The following is a 19,880-nucleotide window of genomic DNA, read 5'->3' on the forward strand; positions in this document are numbered from 1 at the left end:
GCCGGCATAAATATAGCTACTCACTTTTTTAACAATTCTGATATGTCGTTATATTGCATACTAGAGGTCCAAATGCAACGCAAGCATATATATTACTACTCTTATTTCCCTTTTCTTAATTTTAGTTTTGTGCGTGAACTGCGGTCTCATCTACTCATTCTATATATCACGAGCGCGGTGAATCATATATAAGATGTCAGCAGATCACATTATAACCGATCGCGAGATGCCCTAAGCTAGCTGCTACCATATCTCTATAGATCTATAGTGTGCCCTTCACACCTGCCCCCTGCATTTTAGTCTTGTGTATGGTACATTGGTGGTATACTCGATCATTGCCAACTGCAAACAGATCACGTAGTACTGTTGATCGCTTTGCCCTGCAGGAACTGGAAGCCTGGAACAAGCTAGCCAGGCAGTGTTCCATGCATATAAGTATGTTGCAGGCATCAAAAGCAGAGGAATATCTAGCAAACGTACAAAGTACTAGTACATACACTGATGGAGAAATACTCTTTACTCCCGGTTTAGAACCCTTTGTAGTCCCGATTTTCTAACCGGGACTACGAATCCGGGACTAAAGATCGCTATCTTTAATCCCGGTTCAAATAACCGGGACTAAAGATATCTTTAGTCCTGGTTGGTAACACCAACCGGGAGTAAAGAGGGGGAATCTGTAGTCCCGATTGGTGTTACCAACCGGGACTAAAGAGGGGAAGCGATGTTTCCTTGAGATCTTTTTTTTTATTCTGTTGTTGATTTGCTAATGGCTAGTGTTAATCCATATATTTTCACCCGAATCGAATAGGATGCACATCCCCAAATCAACATCCCAAATATCAAGTTACTTATACACACAAATCAAATACATCACAAATCCTACACACAGATCAAATACATCACAAATCCTAAAAAAACTACACACAAATTAAATACATCACAGATTGTCGAGGGGTGACCCTCTCTAGCGGGAGGCTGTGAGGCCCCCCTTTGAGAGTTCGGCCGGGGGCAGCGGGTGAGATTCGAGGATTTGGTGAGCGAAACTGTGTGTGATCTTGATCTCGGAGGCTCCTCCAAGACGATGAGACAAAAGAGGTTTATATAGGTTCGGGCCGCTATGAAGCGTAATACCCTACTCCTGTGTGTATGATTCTTCTGTGCTTAGAAAGTCCATGAATCCTTGGTATGCAAGCTAGGGTTAGACAAGCTTTGGCTTAGGGATCCTCCGTCCGATCCTCCTTCCTCACTAGGCATGGTCCTCCTTTTATACTCTAAAGGGATACCACATGTGCTGCGAGTGCTACCTAGGGAGAAGGGAAAATATTCTCTATATTAATTACATGTCTTGTGCCTTAGCCCAGAAGTTATCTGCACGTCGGTTGCTGCGCGGGGCCCATCAAATCATGCAAGGCGCCCATGTCATTCGCCATTTAATGGATGAGGACTTCCGGGTTCTCGTTCACACCAGAAAACGGGAACCCGGGTCAGTTCAGAGTGGTTGGACCAGCTCTGACCGGGGTAAGAGGCTGTGAAGCCCCTCATCATTATGATGGGACGGGACAGAGCACGCCGCTCGCCGCCTGACACACTGACAGGGCGGGGGTACACAGTCGCCGTCCCATCGGTCATTCAACCGGTCACAGACCGGTCAGATGCGCAGCACGCCGCATTAAATGCGGCATGGCGCGGTTACATAGACCGCTATAAATGCAGTTAGGTGGGCGTTAGGCGCGCCCACTTAACCCTGTACATATGGGCTGATACGTGAAGGGGGTCGGGGCAGCTCGACCCCAAGCGAGGGCGGCCTCCTCCCTCTAGCTTGGAGGAGGCAGCCTCCGCGCCACCCCGGGCTCGACCCCCCTCGGGGGGAGCCACGTGGGTTTGGGGGCGGCCCAACCCCAAGCTGGGAGGGGGCAGCCGCCGCAACACCCCGGGCTCGACCCCCCTAGGGGAGAGCCACGTGAGTTTGAGGGCGGCCTCCTCCCTCTAGCTGGGAGGAGGTAGCCACCGCGCCACCCCGGGCTCGACCCCCCTTGGGGGGAGCCACGTGGGTTTGGGGGCGGCCCGACCCCAAGCTGGGAAGGGGCAGCCGCCGCAACCCCCGGGCTCAACCCCCCTTGGGGAGAGCCACGTGGGTTTGAGGGCGGCCTCCTTCCTCTAGCTGGGAAGGGGTAGCCACCGCTCCACCCCGGGCTTGATCCCCCCTCGCGGGAAGCCACGTGGGTTTGGGGGCGGCCCGACCCCAAGCTGGGAGGGGGCAGCCGCCACAACACCCCGGGCTCGACCCCCCTCGGGGAGAGTCATGTGGGTTTGAGGGCGGCCTCCTCCCTCTAGCTGGGTGGGGGTAGCCACCGCTCCACCCCGGGCTTGATCCCCCATCGCGAGGAGCCACGTGGGTTTGAGGGCAGCCTCCTCCCTCTAGACGTGATACCCCCGGGCCCATATCACCGACACAGATTATACAAATTATACATCTTAGATCCATGCGATGCAATGAATCACAAAATCTAAAAAATGATACATCCAGTGAAACACAAATTATATATATAAAAAATAAACGAGCCGGCGCCCGGCCGCCGCCTACCCGCGCGCAGCCGCGGCCGCCTGCCCGCGCGCGGCGGCGCCGCTGCTCGTCGCCCATCTCCATGCGCGCGGCCGCGCCGCCGCCGCCCGCCGCCCGCCTGCCCGCCGCCACCGGCCTCCTGCCCGTCGCCGCCTCCCCCTTCGCGGTCGCGCCGCTGCCGCCCGCCGCCGGCCGGCTGATGAAAGACGGAATAGAGAGGAGGAGGAGGAAGGAGAGGGGAGGAGAAGAGGAAGGGGATGAGGGGAGGAAGAGAGGGGAGGGGAGGAGGAAGAGGATTGGATCTGAGAAGAGGAAGAGAGGGGATGTTCCAATCTTATGTAAATATCTGTCTGGGACTTAACCGATTAGATGTGGGAGAGAAATATTTATTCCCGGTTGATAACTCCAACCGGCACTAAAGATCGATCTTTAGTCCCGGTTGGTAATACCAACCGGGAGTAAAGATTGATTCCCGGTTGGTGGGACTAAAGTAGTAATCTTTAGTTCCAGTTGGTAGTATCAACCGGGACTAAAGATCCTCGACCCCCTGACATACATTTGACAGGGGATGAACCGGGAGGACTAAAAATCATCTTTTGTCCCGGTTGGCACCAACCGGGACTAAAGATCAAATTTTTTTTAACCGGGACTAAAAATCGTTTTTAGTCCCGGTTTTTAATGGAACCGGGACTATTGTGAAATTTGGTCGACCGACCAAAGATGGTTTCTCCACCAGTGATATATATGGAAGTGGATTTTTTCCCTCGAGGGGACATCCCCTCGTTTTGTGCATGTCGTTCAAAAAGTTATCAGAAAAAATTATCAAGATAGATCAATATATGATATATCTTTTCGCAAATATGTGAGTTAAAATTTGACCTATACAGTTCAAAACAAAAATAACAAATTTGAAGTTAAAATTTGACCTATACAGTTCGAAACAAAAACAACAAATTTGACCACGTGAATTACGTGTTCTATTCATATAGAAAATTTGCTATTTTTGTTTCTGCTTGTATTAGTTAAATTTCAATTTGCATGTTTACGAAATGACATATCACATATTGATCTATCCTACTGAATTTTTTCATTTTTAATGATTTTTTTTAAGTTACATTCACTGGTGGAGAAACCATTTTTGCTCGGTCAACCCAAATCCACAGTAGTCCTGGTTCCACTAAAAACCGAGAGTAAAAACGATTTTTAGTCCCGGTTTATAAGAACAACAGGACTAGATGATCTTTATTCCTGGTTGGTGTTACCAACCGGGACTAAAGATGATCTTTAGTCCCGGTTGCTAACACTAACAAGGATTAAAGATAATCTTTAGTCCCGGTTGGTTCCCTGTCAGACCGTGTCAGGCGCCTAGGATCTTTAGTCCCGGTTAGTAACACAAACCGGGACAAAAGATAGAACTTTAGTCCCGATTGGTATTACTAACCTGGAATAAAAATCTTACATATACTATATAATCCCTATTACTTATCCTCTTATATCGTCCACACAACAAACTCTCTCTATCTCTTTTTTTCCTCTCTAACTCTCTTCCTCTTTCCTGCCCTATCTCTTTCTTTTTGGATAGATCGAGTGAGAGCGCTGCCTTATCTCTATCCAGATCGAGCGAGAGCAAGAGCGTGTCGGCACGGAGGGCCGCGCGGCGGGGCGGCGGGCGGCGCGGCAGCGAGCGGCGGCCTGCGCGGCGGCGCGGAGGCAGCGGGCGGCGCGGCAGCGAGCGGCGGCCTGCGCGGCAGGCGGCGCGGCGGCGCGGCAGCGCGCGGCGGCGCGGCGGTGGCCGGCGGGCGTGGAGAGGCGGCGGCAGCGGCCGGCCGGCGTCTCTGTGATTTTTTTTTTTTAGAATTTGTGATTTATTGCATGATCCTGTGATGTATTGATTTGTGTGTGATGTATTTGCGATGAATTTTGTAGAACTTGTGATGTAATTTGATTTGTGTGCAATTTTATTTTAGGATTTGTGATGTATTTGATTTGTGTGTATAAGTAACTTTAAAGATTTGTGATGTAGATTTGGGATGTTACCTTGATTTGGTATTTGGGGTTTAATTTGGGATAGGCATCTCACTTGATCCGGAAGAAAATAGAAAAGAAAAAAAAAGAAAAAAAGGAGGGGGCATCTAGACTGCTGTTATCTCCTCTTTAGTCCCGGTTGTTAACACCAACCGGGAGTCCCAGTTATTTTACCCGGAACTAAAGATAGCGATTTTTAGTCCCGGATTCGTAGTACCGGTTGGATAACCGGGACTAAATGGGGGTTATGAACCGGGAGGAAAGATGGATTCTCCACCAGTAATTCAAAAATAAGCCATATCCATTAAGGGATGAATTGAGTTACGATCCTTTAGTATCATGTGTTGAACAGCACGTACGAATGAACTTTCTACCTTCAGGTGCTATGTACCAGAGCACACCCTAGATGAGTGAGACCTTTACACGTATAGTCCACCATACCCTGGCTGTCCTAGCTATAGCATGCACTGCATGCTGAGAGATGATATTCTCCATGAACCAGCTAGCTATAGCTGCAGGGGACCAATTGCCTGAACCTGGAGGGAGGTGTGCATATCTGTGCATGTGAAGTACGGAGTACTACACACACAAACTCTAGTAGACTAGCTCAATGCATTATGCATGCAATGAGAGAGATGTCCATTCGCCATTGCCCCCTGCAGGTATGTTAAGATCTTGCTTTGTACAGTTGTACTGAACCAGAGATCAGGTAAAGAAAAAGCTCAGGTTGATTTCAGGCCGGCTCGAGATATGCATGAGTAGTACTGGTTTCAGATGCTAGCGGTACTGAATTACCTGCATGCAGGTGGCTAGCTCTCGAGGCAAAGTTTCAGACTTTAGATGGTCCGGGGGGATGCTGCTTATACGTCATAGTGCACATGAAGTTGTTAAGATATTCTTCCTCCTGAATCCTCCTCATCTTTTGAAAAGTCTTTCTGATGATCCGCCCTACTTACACCCGGCCCTTGATCAATTCATATCCCTTAGTGCACTTTGTTGATTTAATTTCATTAGTATAAATATATTAGGCCTAAAGATATACCGAAATAAATCTTTTGGCAGTTGCCGCCACTATGCGATCGACTGCTGTCTCTGAAAAGAGTATAGCTTGATGAAGAGTTATATATATCCTAAAAAGGTACATATGCGATTGTTTCGGAAGTAGATTTTTCCTCTCGAAGGGATATCTCCTCGTTTTGTGCGTGATGTTTAAAAAGTTATTATTTTTTAAGAAAAAGTTGTCAAGATAGATCAATATATGATATATCTTTCCACATACATGCAAGTTACAATTCAACTTATACATTTCGAACCAAAAATAATAAATTTGATCACGTATGCGTTATATTCATAGTAAAATTTGTTTTTTTTACTTGTATAAATTGAATTTGAACGTACATGTTAAACATGGAGTAACATATTATATTGATCTATCTTACTAAAATTTAATTTTCTTATGGCTTTTTAAGTAACATGTAAAAATGAAAGGACATCTCCTTAATGGGTGAAATAATGTTTCGGTATTTATTTTTGTGTTGATGCATGGTTGTAGAGTGGATTTGTTTCTTATTTTGAGAAATAATGTTTCAACATACTTTCAATTAATCAAAGATCTGTCTCAGCATTTTCTTTCTCACAAACTTTCTCATCGATCACTATGTAGTAGGGTCAATTGATCGATGAATAGTACTACTATGCATGGGCCAATTGAGGAATCTTCAAACATTAATTGCCCGTAGGCTGGCAAGCAAGATCTATGTACACAGAAAAGGCGAAAGAAAAGTCATACTAGGCCGGGGAATCTTAGCAGACAACGTAAGTACATTGCAGTTACCGATTACTTCATGCATGGAAGCTTATGTTATACTATCAACTGATCCGATCCATCCGATATCGATCCTTTGCATTTGCATATCCACCCTGCTGTGAAGGGAGAAAAGAGAGGGCATATGTACTACACGTACGCTAGCTCTCTCTCTCTCTCTCTCTCTCTCGATCAGCTACCGATTTATCTCTTCCATTTCATATTATAACTACTTCTAGCATTTAATATTATATTGTCCTAAAACATATATACTAGGTACTTCTACAATAACTATTTCATCTCAAGTAATTACAATTGCTTAAATGACTGTTTTCACTGCTATAAAACCCATCATAAATATCGGCTTTTACGGTTTATTAAAACACTATTGGAAAAATAATCTTTACTGGGTCGGTTGTTTTTCACAATAGTTTCGGTTCTAATAAGAACCGGGACTATTTAGTCCCGGTTATAAAAATTTTGATCTTTAGTCCCGGTTCATGGCCTGCCAGAGGCATGTCAGGGAGTCGAGGATCTTTAGTCCCGGTTGATACTACCAACCGGGACTAAAGACACCAACCGGGAGTAAAGATTATTTAGATCTTTAATCCCGGTTGATAATACAAACCGGGACTAAAAATTTGTCTTTAGTTCTAGTTGAAGACTCCAACCGGGAGTAAATATTTCTCTCCCATATCTGATCGGTTAAGTCCTAGACGAGACTTCCTCCTCACTATGATATTTAGATAAGATCAGATCATCCCCTCTTCTCCTATCCCTCAGATCTCCTTCCTCCTTCATCCTTCTCCCCTCCCCTCTCCTCCTCACATCCGGCGGCTGGCGTCGGCAGGCAGGTGTCCAGCAGGCGGCAGCGGCCGGCGAGGCAGCACACGGGGTGGCAGGCGCCGGCCGTGGCGAGCGGCGGCCATGGCGGGCGGCAGCGCGCCGGTTCTCCTCTCCTTTTTTTATATAATTTGTGATTGAGAGAATTTGTGATTCATTGCATGGATCTGAGATGCATAATCGATCTGTGATGCATTTGATTTGTGTGTAATTTTTTTAAGATTTGTGATGTATTTGATTTGTGTGTAAGTAACTTACTATTTGTATTTGTGATGTGAATGATTTGGGATGTTACTTTGATTTGGGATTTAGGGTTTGATTTGGGTATATGCATGGCATTCGATTTTGGGATTTGGTGTTTGATTTGGGTATATACATCCCACTCGATTTAAGAGAAAATAAAAAGAAAATGGACCAACCGGGACTGCCCCTTTCCTTTCTTTAGTCCCGGTTGGTGTTTGGTAACACCAACTGGGACTAATTAAAGATCGATCTTTACTCCCAATTATTTTACCCGGGACTAAATATAGCGAGCTTTAGGCCCGAATTCGTAATTCCGGTTAAAAAACCGGGAGTAAAGACGGTTTCTCCATCAGTGAAAACTAGCACCTACGCATCTTTTCGCATATCCATGGAAGGAAAATATATAGAACCGACATATTTGGAGAAGTATAAGTGCTAGTTCTAAAGGAAAAACGACACCAATATTATAGGTTCTGATTTTTTAAATGGTTAATTTAAAACCGATACTATCGGTTTTATAAACGACCCGTACATATAAAAACCACCACTTCATACTATTTTTTCTTTTTTTCAGGGAACCACCACTTCATTCCTTAATATACCTTAGTTAAAATAAATCCAGAAGTAGCTATAATATGGGTTAGAGTTAGTAGCTACTAGTACTACTAGAAGTAGCAAGAGCTAGGGTATAGTGGTGGGGATCGAGCTAGCTAGCTAGGGACCATCGAGTGGTGGGTACGGACGTTTGGGGGGTACTACTGGCCGTATGCATGTGATCAACACGGTGACTAGTAGTACGTGTCCGATAGCTAAGCTAGCGCACGCGAATAAATGAACAGTATGCAGCTTGTTTTTGTGGGACACATGGCATATGGGTCATTTGGCAGTGTTTGGACCTCTAAATTTAACTTTGAAAGTTGATTTTAAAGTAAAGTTGTGTAACTGTCTAAATCTGACTCCATTTTATGAGAACATCTCAGGCTGTGTTCGGAAATGAGAAGTTGGGAACTAAACTCCCCGCACGGAAAACGGAGCAGTTCATTAGCGCATAATTAATTAAGTATTTGCTATTTTTTTTAAAAAATAGATCAATATAATTTTTTAAGCAACTTTCATATAGAAACTTTTTGCAAAAAAAAACACACCGTTTAGTAGTTTGAAAAGCGTGCGCGCGGAAAACGAGGGAGAGGGGTTGGGAATATGGGATTGCAAATACAGCCTCAGACAGCTCCACTCCCTTTTTGGGTGGAGCTAAAACCGTTTGGTTGGGTTCCAGCTATAGAAGCGATGGACAAACGGGTCCTATATATAGGGATATCCCGCTCATTGTGGTGGTATATTGATGTATGTGTACAATACAGTTATAAATTTTCAGCGCTAGATATTTTTTTAAAAAGATCAAATGCATTGATCCGGTTTCATGAGAGAGCCCACACTACTTAAAAAATGATAATTCTAGACGAGACCCTCTTTAGGTTGCAGACGGATCGTAATTGGTCGCGTCTGTAAAAATCGACTCCCATTTTCGCATACCTTAAGAGGACTCCACGCACAAATCGATTTTCGCAGACGAGTCTCTTAAGAATCCGCCTTAAGTCTGAGTTACCTTCTCATTTCCCTCTCAACACTTCAAAATTTTTCATCCTTATTCACTCATCTCTCCTCATTATTTCCTTTCCATTCTCACCTCCTATCCTGTCTCACCTCATTTGACGAGACGGGTGGCGAGCGATGGGCGGTGTGGCCGATGAAAGTGGACGGTTCCGCCTCCACGGGCCCGGCAGCCCGCGACAACCGGATCCATGAGCGGCGGGTTGCGCGGCCGACGTCTGCCGACCTCGCGACGGGTGGCACGGCCGACTGCGGGTGACGAGCGGCGCGGCCGACTGCGGGTAGCGGGCTCCTCCTCGTGTCGAACGAGGTGACGACAGCTCCCCCGTGCGGATTCAGCTAGCGGCGGGTAGATGAGCCCCTCCCGGATCAAGCGGTGGTGGCTAGGGGTTGTTTTTCGATTTTATTTTTTGGATTTTTATTTTTGTGTACGGACGACATAAGCACCGCCACGCGTGCGGGTGTGCCATCCGCATAATAAAATAGTGATTTTTTCAGACCCTTCCTAGTAGACAGGCTAGAGTTCCACACGTGAAAAACATTTTTGGCCCGTCTGAAAAAAAATGTTTTTGTAAGATCAAAGTGTGTTTTGATTCTTATTCTGTGATGAACAATTGGCATCTGTGATTATTGGTTTTGATATTTGGAGATTATCGTCGAAGTGGTTTTGGAGATAATCAATTTTCAGGTGATGATCGGATTCTGTTATTTTATGTGTCCGGTCCGACCGGGCGGAGGTTGCCGGTCAGACCGGCCAGGCCCGCGGTCTGACCGGCTGACGCTGAGTCGGTTTTGGTTTCGGGTTATTTCTTTGGATATCCGTGATTGTTTCATGGTTATGGCTTCTAGATGGATTCTATACGTATGTAATACTGTTGTTTGCTACTAATGAGTCAAGTTGGGGGTAGCTTGGTCTCGGAATATGGTTTCTTTGTTTGTTTCATGTGTAGGTGACTCGATGCCTCGGGAGAACATTTGCGGTGATGGACCGGGAGTCGGCTTGGTGGTAAGACGATGTCCGTGGTGGTCATATATCATGCGGGATACTAAGGCTAGAGTTGATGCACGTGGTTGGTGAAGATTTCATATGGCATACGATGGAGGTATTGTGTGCGTATGGGATGCGGAGTCAAATTTGGAAGGAGTCCAAATTTGGTACGATTGGTTATGTAAAGTTTCTTTCTTGTACTAGAGGGTTTCCTAAGGTGTTTAGGACTCTTAGTATGAGTTTGGTTCGTGGCTTTAGGCTGCCTACCTCATGTATAAATAGAGGGGGAGCGTGAGGCTTCCCGGTATCGCTTTTGAGAGCAATTGAGTTGCTAGTTTAGCTAGGGTTTCGAGTTTAGTTGAGATTTTTGTAAGGAGTGCTGCTATTGCACTTTGTAAACACAGAGAGAAGCAATAAAGTTGTCATCTATTTTGAGAGTTCTTCGATTTGTGTTTCACCGGGTTTTTGCGATCTAACCGGCAACTCTCCGGCAGTCAGACCGGCGGCAAGCGGCGGTCAGACCGGTGGTGCAAGGGCGGTCAGACCGGCGGCGACTTCAGTCGGCAGCAGGCGATCTTGGCGGTTCGACCGATCGATCTACATCGGTCAGATCGACGTTTATCAGGCGGTCAGACCGGCGCATCCACTTCGGTCAGACCATGATCCATCAAATTCGAGGGTAACTTTTATTTCCACTAAAAGTTTTCGGTTTTTGGGTATACCAACCATTCACCACCCTCTGGTTGGCTTAGTTCTTGTGTTTCGATCCTACAGTTTTTACTAGTGCCAACAGAGCAAAATCACCCTCATTATAAATTTCAGCGTAAGATATTTTTTCTTTTTTTTTTTCAGCGTTGGATGTGAGAAAGACTATGGATTGATCTGAACTATAAAAGCACCATCCGGCTGACGGTAAGATAACAGATGATCTAACTTGGAAAACTCAAATCATCCCTTAAGGGATACCCTCATTTTTGCATGTCACTTAAAAAGTCATTCAAAAATTTGGAAAAAACTTAGTAGGATAGATTAATATGTGATATGTCACTTCATAAACTTGCAAATTCAAATTCAACATATACAAGTAGAAACAAAAATAACAAATTTTCAAATTTGTTATTTTTGTTTAGAACTGTATAAGTCGAATTTTAACTCGCATGTTTGTGAAAAGATATATCATATATATTGATCTATCTTGAAATTTTTTTTTAAAAAAATGATAACTTTTTTGAACGACATGCACAAAACAAGAGGATGTCCCCTCGAGAAACAAAAACCCACTTCCGATCTAACTTCTAGGATGTCTTTTTTATAACAACAATAATTACTATACTAAGTGGGGGTTAATATAATGAATACTATGTGATTCCCGCGCTTTGATGCGGGAATTACTAAGCAATTCTCAATATATATATATTACAATCAAGCTAGGAGTAAAGAAAATGAAACATCAGGGTTTATTAGTCAAATGATATCCGTGCTTTAGTGTGAAACATATTGATATATATGTTAAATATTATAAAAGTGATATATAGATTTGTTAAAATATTGTACAAATGATATGAGAGGTGATGATTGGATATGCTTGCATTTTGATTTATAGTATTAAATAAATTATAGATCATGTTGTATGCTTGCATGAGATTAATTATGTAATTATTACTAGTGGGTGATGATGTGGCATGATTGCATATTGAGCTTTAAACTTAGTGGGCTTTAACTTTATAGAAAGCATAGATTGAGTAATCTAGCTAGCATCCAATGAGAAATAGTAAATGCGGACACTTAATATACTACCTCCGTTTTTTAATAGATGACGCCGTTGACTTTTTCTCACATGTTTGACCATTCGTCTTATTCAAAAATTTTATGCAAATGTATAAGATATAAATCACACTTAAAGTATTATGAGTGATATAACAAGTCATAACAAAATAAATTATAATTACGTAAATTTTTTTAATAAGACGAATGGTCAAACATGTGAGAAAAAGTCAACAGCGTCATCTATTAAAAAACGGAAGGAGTATATTAGATGGTTGTGATGAAGCATGTGAATAATCCAATAACTCTTTCTTTTAGGTGACATGGCTCAATATATGTTAAGTTTTTTTTCGAACTATATAGAACATATAGATATGAGCCTAAATAGGAAAAAGAAAAAGACCACTGATTCGAGGGTCGATCAGCTAGCTGGGGTATCGATCGTTTGCTCGATGCAAATAATCAAAGGAGGTTGTTAGACAAGTCCACAACAAGATAGAGAAACCCTCCCACGTTGCATGCTTTTCTTTCATGAAAAGAGCTACTTTCTGCGAGGGGAAAGAGCCCGGCCCTCTTTCAATTCTGCCATGGAGTAGTACTTCTTTGTGTTAGTTAGTTAGTTGACTTCTGTTTCTTTTCATGAAAACAGATGAGAAAGAGATAGTTAAAGGCATAATTGTAAGTTCCTTTTTATGTAGATTCCCTGCAAATAAAGAAAAACAAGTTCTTTTCTAAACAACCATTTGGAAACTGACTTTGGGGGCAAGCATTATCGTCTATTCTCTCACCCTTGTAGAATCTAAAAGGTTTGACATGCTATGTACGTATGTCTACAACACACCGTCTTCGAAATTCTTATTAGCCCATTCTTATGTAGACTAGTGGGCCCACGTATGCCTATAACATTCTGGGACTATCTATCCATTTGTCGGAACAATAGTAGAAATCACCCAGATTTTTTCTACTCTTAAATTTACATCCAACGGACTACAAAAGAATATAACAAATACATATTTACTTACACATTATTTTTATCAAAATTATAGTACACTTACGTGCCTTATCAACTGAATTTACAAATGTAATTTTAGTTATATAGGACTGTAATTTTATATTTTAAAGAAAATAACAAATATATATTTACTTACACATCATTTTTATTAAAATTACAGGGCACTTACATGCCATATCAACTGAATTTACAAATGTAATTTTAGTTATATATGACTGTAATTTTATATTTTAAAGAAAATAAAAAATATATATTTACTTACCCATTATTTTTATCAAAATTACTGTGCACTTAGATGCCATATCAACTGAATTTACAAATGTAATTTTAGTTATATATGATTGCAATTTTATATTTTAAAGAAACTAACAAATATATATTTACTTACACATTATTTTTATCAAAATTACAGTACACTTACATGCTATATCAATTGAATTTACAAATATAATTTTAGTTATATAGTACTGTAACTTTATATTTCACGACGACGACGACGAGAGTGGCCGTACTGCCGGCGGCCAGCTCAATCAGAGGCCACCTTGGCACCGTGCTTCTCCATCATCACGCGCGCGCGGGGTAGCTAGGTAACACAGGCCGACGTGCCAGCCGGCCGGCGAGCTGCATGGAACGTCGACCTTGCAAATTGCCGCTCGCATCGCAAGCTGCATGGAGGCCAAAAAGTGTCAAATACCAGCAAAAAAATCACACGGAAGATGGATAGCAAAATCGTAACATTCTATTATCACTTTCGTTTTCATTTTATATAAATGGTCAACTTGAAGGTACCATAGTTAAAGCCTCAAGGCTATAACAAGAGATCCCTCACGGATACCTCTACTATTATTAAAATTGAAGATGTTTTTGCCAGTATTTTGATACGTCATCCGTGTATGAGTTGGTTTATAAGTTCGTTCGCTTATGGAAATACAGATCCGTATTTAAGTCGGGTTTTAAGTTTGTTCACTTTTGGAAATACAAAAGGAGTCGTATAACAAATTTCTTAAAAAAAACTTGCATGCTAACTTGACATGATTTTCTAAAAAATTATATATCCAAACTAATTCTCACAACGATTTTCACAGTGAACAATAATAAGATTAAAATAGCCTTCATCCGTTGCAACGCACAAGTATTTTTTTTTCTAGTATAAATATATCTATTTCTCCAAGAGAAGAGATGCTACTCGTGCCGACTAAGGAAGAAGTTTAACAATAATTAAGGTATGTACAATAAGATGAAAAAGAACAGCACCCAAACTTTTCAATATTAACTAAGAATTATTATCTTTACGAGTCCCAAAGGACATCGTGGTGTAAAAACAACCAAAGCCTCTCCGAGCAAAAGAGGGCCAATGCACCATAAAAAAAACAACAAACTGATATTCAAGCCCTAGCCATCAAGTATACCAATCGAAGATCATGACAAGAATCAGTAAAGCTCCTACTCAAGGATCTCACCGGATTAGTCGACTAGATTAGATTAGGGTTCCTCGTCTCGTTGTGCTCCAAACATTCTACCAAATCAATACATACAATAGGACATAATGCTATTATCCTGAGGATGGCGTGCACATGTATACACTATTTGTGCGTCACAAGGCCTAACATCTTCGATCCTTACACAAGCTACCTTGCGGTATACTTGAAACAATTAATTTATTGTAAATAATCAGCATTCAACCTAGTCATAAATAAGTGACATTTCAGAATACGTGAACTATACACATTTAAGCTTTGATCATCAATATCCTTTTGAACATTTCGACTTTAACTTTTAGAAAAGGTATGGCCAAATGTGCGTCTTCTAATATATTTCAAAATACTATAACTGTGCTATTTTCTTGTGAAACACTGTGCGCATGTGCTCCTATACACGTGTGTACACTCACGTCTATCAATATATAAACATATACCTTACCCCTGTAAGCATCCACAAAGACTGAGTCATCATATGTTAAGATTGACAGAGTCACTACATACGTCTCGTTACGGGGACGCTGATCAATTACCACTGGAAAAATTATTAATCATAAATATAAGCACACATTCTAAGTATAAAAGTTGAATCTAGTCGGCCAATAGCTTTCACCATAACAATATACGAGACTATATTGAATAACAATACTATATAATTTTTTAAATTTTTTTCTGATACTAAGGATGTGTTTAGTTCACACTAAAATTGAAAGTTTGATTTAAATTGGAACGATGTGACGGAAAAAAATTAAAGTTTGTGTGTGTAGGAAAGTTTTAATGTGATAAAAAAGTTGGAAGTTTAAAAAAAAACTTTGAAACTAAACGCAGCGTAAGTACTTAAACTAGCACAGCTGTCCAAAACACCACAGGTGCACGTGATGAGAAGTCAAAGTGAGAGGGGGTCGACATGTATAATCATGAGTTGGTTTGCACCCTGTCGTCCTTTCTGGCGAGACCACCCCAACCTTGGTACTAGCAGTAGTAGCAGTAGTACTACTCCAGCTCGCTAGCACGAGCACCCTGCATCTTTATCCGCAGCTATAGCTGCCCCTCATTACCCCCTCCCCCCAATGATTATTATTGCTCAGCGATCATCGTCGACAAGAGAAAAGAGAACTACTCCATGCATATGATCTCCTCAGATCTCAATGATCAAAAGATATGCCCCTCTCTTTCTCCTCTCCCTGGCCAACCTCTCTGCAGCTAATTATTGAAACTGCAGAGATAGTACTAGCTAGTACTGCCTGACATGTGGGCCCACCACATTCAGTTCGGTTACTGCAGGATAGAGTGATACATCCTCCGTCTCAAAAATAAAGCTATTTGTGATCAGATTTGTGTCTAACGTTTGATCGTTTATTTTATTTTTTAAAAAAGTTATGATTAGTATTTTTATTGTTATTAGACGATAAAACATGAATAATACTTTATACGTCACTTATTTTTTATTTTTTTATAAATTTTTTACATAAGATGGACGATACAGAAACTACAAATGATGTTGGTACGGTGGGTGTACTATATAAATATTCAGGAACACGGTTACAGCCGGGACCGAGGCACCATAAGCATTGCATTTGCATTTTGCATTTCCTGGTGTGTGTGTGTCGTGTATCTATCGATCGGTATCATGAGACAGGCACCAACTTGTGCACTGCCGGTGCTGGACCTCAGACTCAGTAGTGGACGTGATCTGGCCTCTCGCCCGGACCCAATAATATCCCTGATCACCCCATTCAGCCTCCGCTCGTGCAAATGCTTGATCGAGCTGTTTCCTGTGAAATTCCTTGGACAAACCCTGGTCGGGTCAGAGGACTAACTTTTGGGGGAAAAAGGAAATGGAATGTAGGTTCCGATCATTTGAGCTACGGCTGATAAGGCGCTTAAAAAATAATAAATGAAGCAACCAAAAATAATTTATGGATAAATTTTTTTACGTTTGTACTATTGGCGGTTTATATACTAATGCTGGAGAATATAGAGACAATCAAGTTCAAATATAAAATTGTGTTTCAACTCAAATTTTGGTTGTAATAGGATAGGCTGATAATTAAGCAATCGATGAGATGCTAAATTTATTGAACTCTTGCTTCACATATATCCGATCGAGAAAAAAAAGATACCTCATGAAAAGTATATATCAGAAATATTTAGGACGAGATATATATAGTACGACTGGATAATTGAATCAGAGATATTTAATTTAAATATACAGTTTTTTTAATAGATGACACCGTTGAATTTTGGAATAACGTTTGACCATTTATTTTATTAAAAAATAGTAAAAATATGCTAAAGTATAAGTCGTACTTAAAGTTTCTTTAATGATAATACATGACACAAAAAGATAAATGTCATTTGTATAACTTTTTTGAATAGCACGAATGGTCAAACGTCATGTTAAAAATCAATGGTGTCATCTATTAAAAGCGGAAGTGAGAACTAGGATAATTGAATTTAAATTAAACTGTAGATTTTAATGAATATTTAAACTATTTATTTATTATAAAATTAAAGGTCAAAGTTTGAAAAAAATATCCTAAACATCATATATTTATATATTTATGACCAGATGAAGTATATGACATACAAATTTATCTGTATATATTTGGATCCATTTTGGGTATAAGTAAAAAGGGCTCATCTTATAAGAAATTCAGAAAAAGAAACTCTGCGAGTGGCAGCAATACTGTTCCCGAGGTTGAAAAATTACCATGGGCCATACTTGGCCCATACCTCATGAAAAGCCTATCATTGTGGCCCAGTTCTATCATCTCAAATCTCAGTACTAGGTCAATTCACACAGATCTCTGATAAACTTCTGTCAAAATAAACCGACATAAGAATTAAGAAATATAGGGAAATTAAAAACAGATGCCACTATATGTGTTACTCTTAACCATTACTCCTACAGGACAAACGGATGGAGCTTAATGGAAACAAATTACGCCCACGGATCAACCAAACAGTTGAGCCAAAGCCAAAGAAACGGGACCAAAATTTGCAGTAATGGACAAATCAAGAAACGACGAAAACGAGAATAATGAGGGGCCCCGAAAATAAAGTCAAATATAATTATATGTGCATGACTGCACGCATATGATGATGATGATGAGGCCCAAGATTAATCAGCTAATAATTTTGGTACTCTTTATTTAACCACGTGCATGCATGGCCCATCATCGATATCCCTCGATCTCTCTCTCTGTAATATATGTACCAACATTACCATGTACTTTACATGTGTGGCAAATTAACAGCTTAATTCAATGTCACACTGACTTAGTTAATCTGCTCAACACCAAAATATACAACATAAATATAGGGTGAAAAAAATAATTAAGAAACACCAAATTGGAACACTACTATATATAGCAGTATAAATTTGATGTGTAGTGTTGGAGCGTAGTATGTACGTACTTCCTCCGTTTTAGGTTATAAGACATTTTGACTTTGGTAAAAGTCAAATTGATTTAAGTTTGACCAAGTTTATAGAAAAAAAATAGTAACATTTTAAACCCAAGATAAATTTATTACGAAAAATATATTCAATTGTTGATCTGATGGCACTAATTTAGTATTATAAATATTATTATATTTGTCTATAAACTTAGCCAAATTTAAAATAATTTGACTTTAATCAAATTCAAAACGTTTTATAACCTGAAATAGAGGGACGGAGGGAGTAGTATATATGGATGTCTTGGTTTTGCAGTGCTGGTTTTTTTTGGGTTGGTTTGTTGATGGATTAGGTTACCGATGTGTAATTAGCACCAGTTGCTTAGGCTATGGACGTCCACGAATTGGACTGCATCGTCGACGTCCTTGCCGCCGCCGCCGCCGCCGTCGTAGAGGCACTGCCCTTGAAGGGCGCCGCCTTGGGTGGCCGTCGTCGCTGCTTGGTATGCGCCGTCGAAGTAGTCGGACCACCGGAGCTCGTCCAGCACGCCGGCGTAGTGGTCCATCGTCGCGATGGGGTTGGCGTGCCCCAGGTCCAGCCACGGCAGGTTGGTGGTGGTGGCGGCGGCGGCGGCGGCGACGTTGGCGCTCTGCTCGGCGGCGTCGGCCGCGGCGGGGCTGAGGCCGGCCATGGAGGTGAGCGTGCTGGAGCTAGACGCCGAGGGGGCGACGACGACGCCGCAGTGCGACAGCGCGTCCATGTCGAAGGCGGCGGCGGCGCCGCATCCGGCCGCGGCCTGCTGCTGCATGCTCAGCGCGTGGTGGTAGGCCGAGAACGTCGTCGTCGACGACGAGGGCGCCGCCGCCGCCGCCGCCGCAGGCCAGTAGTCGTCGAGCGGCATCTTGATGCCGTCGACCAGCTGCATTGCGCCGACGAGCGGCGCCTGCTGCTGCTGCTGCACGGCCGCCGCCGTCGGTATCTGCAGCTCGGCGTCGCTGAACACCGCGCGGCAGGTGGCCGTCGACCTCGACGCCGCCGCCGCCGTCGTGTTCGTGGGCGTCGCGGAGGAGTCGGCAGCGAGCGGCTTGTGGGTGGCGGGGTCGATGCCGCGGTCCCTGAGCTTCTTCTTGATGTACGAGTTCCAGAAGTTCTTGACCTCGTTGTCGGTCCGCCCCGGCAGCTGCGCCGCGATCTGCGACCACCTGGCCAGTGCAGTGGCAGTGGCAGCCGCCATTGTCAGAGATGGCACAGAACGGGAGAGAGATTGACAGATGTGTGTGCTACTACTATACAGTACGTACTTGTTGCCAAGCATGGAATGCAGCTGAATGATGAGGTCTTCCTCCTCCTGGGAGAAGGTGCCCCTCTTGAGGTCTGGCCTCAGGTAGTTTATCCACCTCAACCTGCAGCTCTTGCCGCATCTCTCCAGTCCTAATTAACATCACAATTAATTCTCAACTGAATTTAGCTTTAGCCAAGATCGAGCAACAGTAACTGTAGACCACTGACAAAACATTGCATGCAAGCGAAAGCAACACAACTGTTCTTGCATGCTACTCAAGCAGAATTAATATGCTTTTTTTTGAGAATTAACAGATAATGCAGTAGTATGCATTTGCATATGGGTTAAATTAGCTACCTGCAAGCTTGGGGACGGAGCTCCAGCAACCGTGGCCATACTTGGCGATGTGATTCATGAGCTTCTCGTCCTCCTCCGGCGACCACAGCCCCCTCCTCAGCTTCTTCTTGTGGCAGCACGACTGCTTCGCCATGGTAGCTCTAGCTGAGGTTGGAAAGGCTGAGAAGAGGAGAATTAAGCTAGCCGAGCTCCCAATGAGCTGGTATAAAAGGGGAGGAGCAAGCAAGCAAAGCCAGCTCAGAAATGCAGATGAGCTCGATCAACGAATTAGCTAGACGGAGAGAGAGGGGCCGGAGGGGCGGAGGTCGCTGTCAGGTAGGTGCCTGGACGCACAGTACACGCTGCTCCAGTGCACGCATGCCCTACTGCTCCTGCTGCTGCTGCTGCTGCCTTCGATATCCCTTTCGATCCCTCTGGCTGATTTGCTGTGCAGAGTACGTGCCAAGGGTAAAGTAAGGTAAGGTGATCCAGTGATGAGCCCCAGCTAAGCTAGCTACTAGCTGCATGCAT

General features: G+C 42.8%; 1 protein-coding gene across 1 annotated transcript; it reads right to left on the reverse strand.

Annotated features, from left to right (window-relative positions):
* Positions 1-17,455: 17,455 nt before the first annotated feature.
* Positions 17,456-19,616, reverse strand: LOC107275999 (uncharacterized). Its single transcript, XM_026023758.2, has 3 exons — positions 19,371-19,616; positions 19,033-19,162; positions 17,456-18,933 (listed from the first exon to the last, which is right to left on the reverse strand). Exons 1-3 carry the CDS (start codon positions 19,501-19,503, stop codon positions 18,099-18,101), a joined length of 1,098 nt encoding a protein of 365 aa, XP_025879543.1. The 5' UTR covers positions 19,504-19,616; the 3' UTR covers positions 17,456-18,098.
* Positions 19,617-19,880: the final 264 nt, after the last annotated feature.

Source organism: Oryza sativa, chromosome 3 (genome assembly GCF_034140825.1).
Source record: "Oryza sativa Japonica Group chromosome 3, ASM3414082v1".
Classification (NCBI taxonomy): domain Eukaryota; kingdom Viridiplantae; phylum Streptophyta; class Magnoliopsida; order Poales; family Poaceae; genus Oryza; species Oryza sativa.

Bases quoted from the DNA above. Each gene is read 5' to 3' on its own strand.
- LOC107275999 (XM_026023758.2), bottom strand. From the start codon at position 19,503: ATGGCGAAGCAGTCGTGCTGCCACAAGAAGAAGCTGAGGAGGGGGCTG. The intron at 19,163-19,370 runs GTAGCTAATTTA...GATGTTAATTAG, and splicing joins CTCCGTCCCCAAGCTTGCAG to GACTGGAGAGATGCGGCAAG. The intron at 18,934-19,032 runs GTACGTACTGTA...TGCACTGGCCAG, and splicing joins CATTCCATGCTTGGCAACAA to GTGGTCGCAGATCGCGGCGC.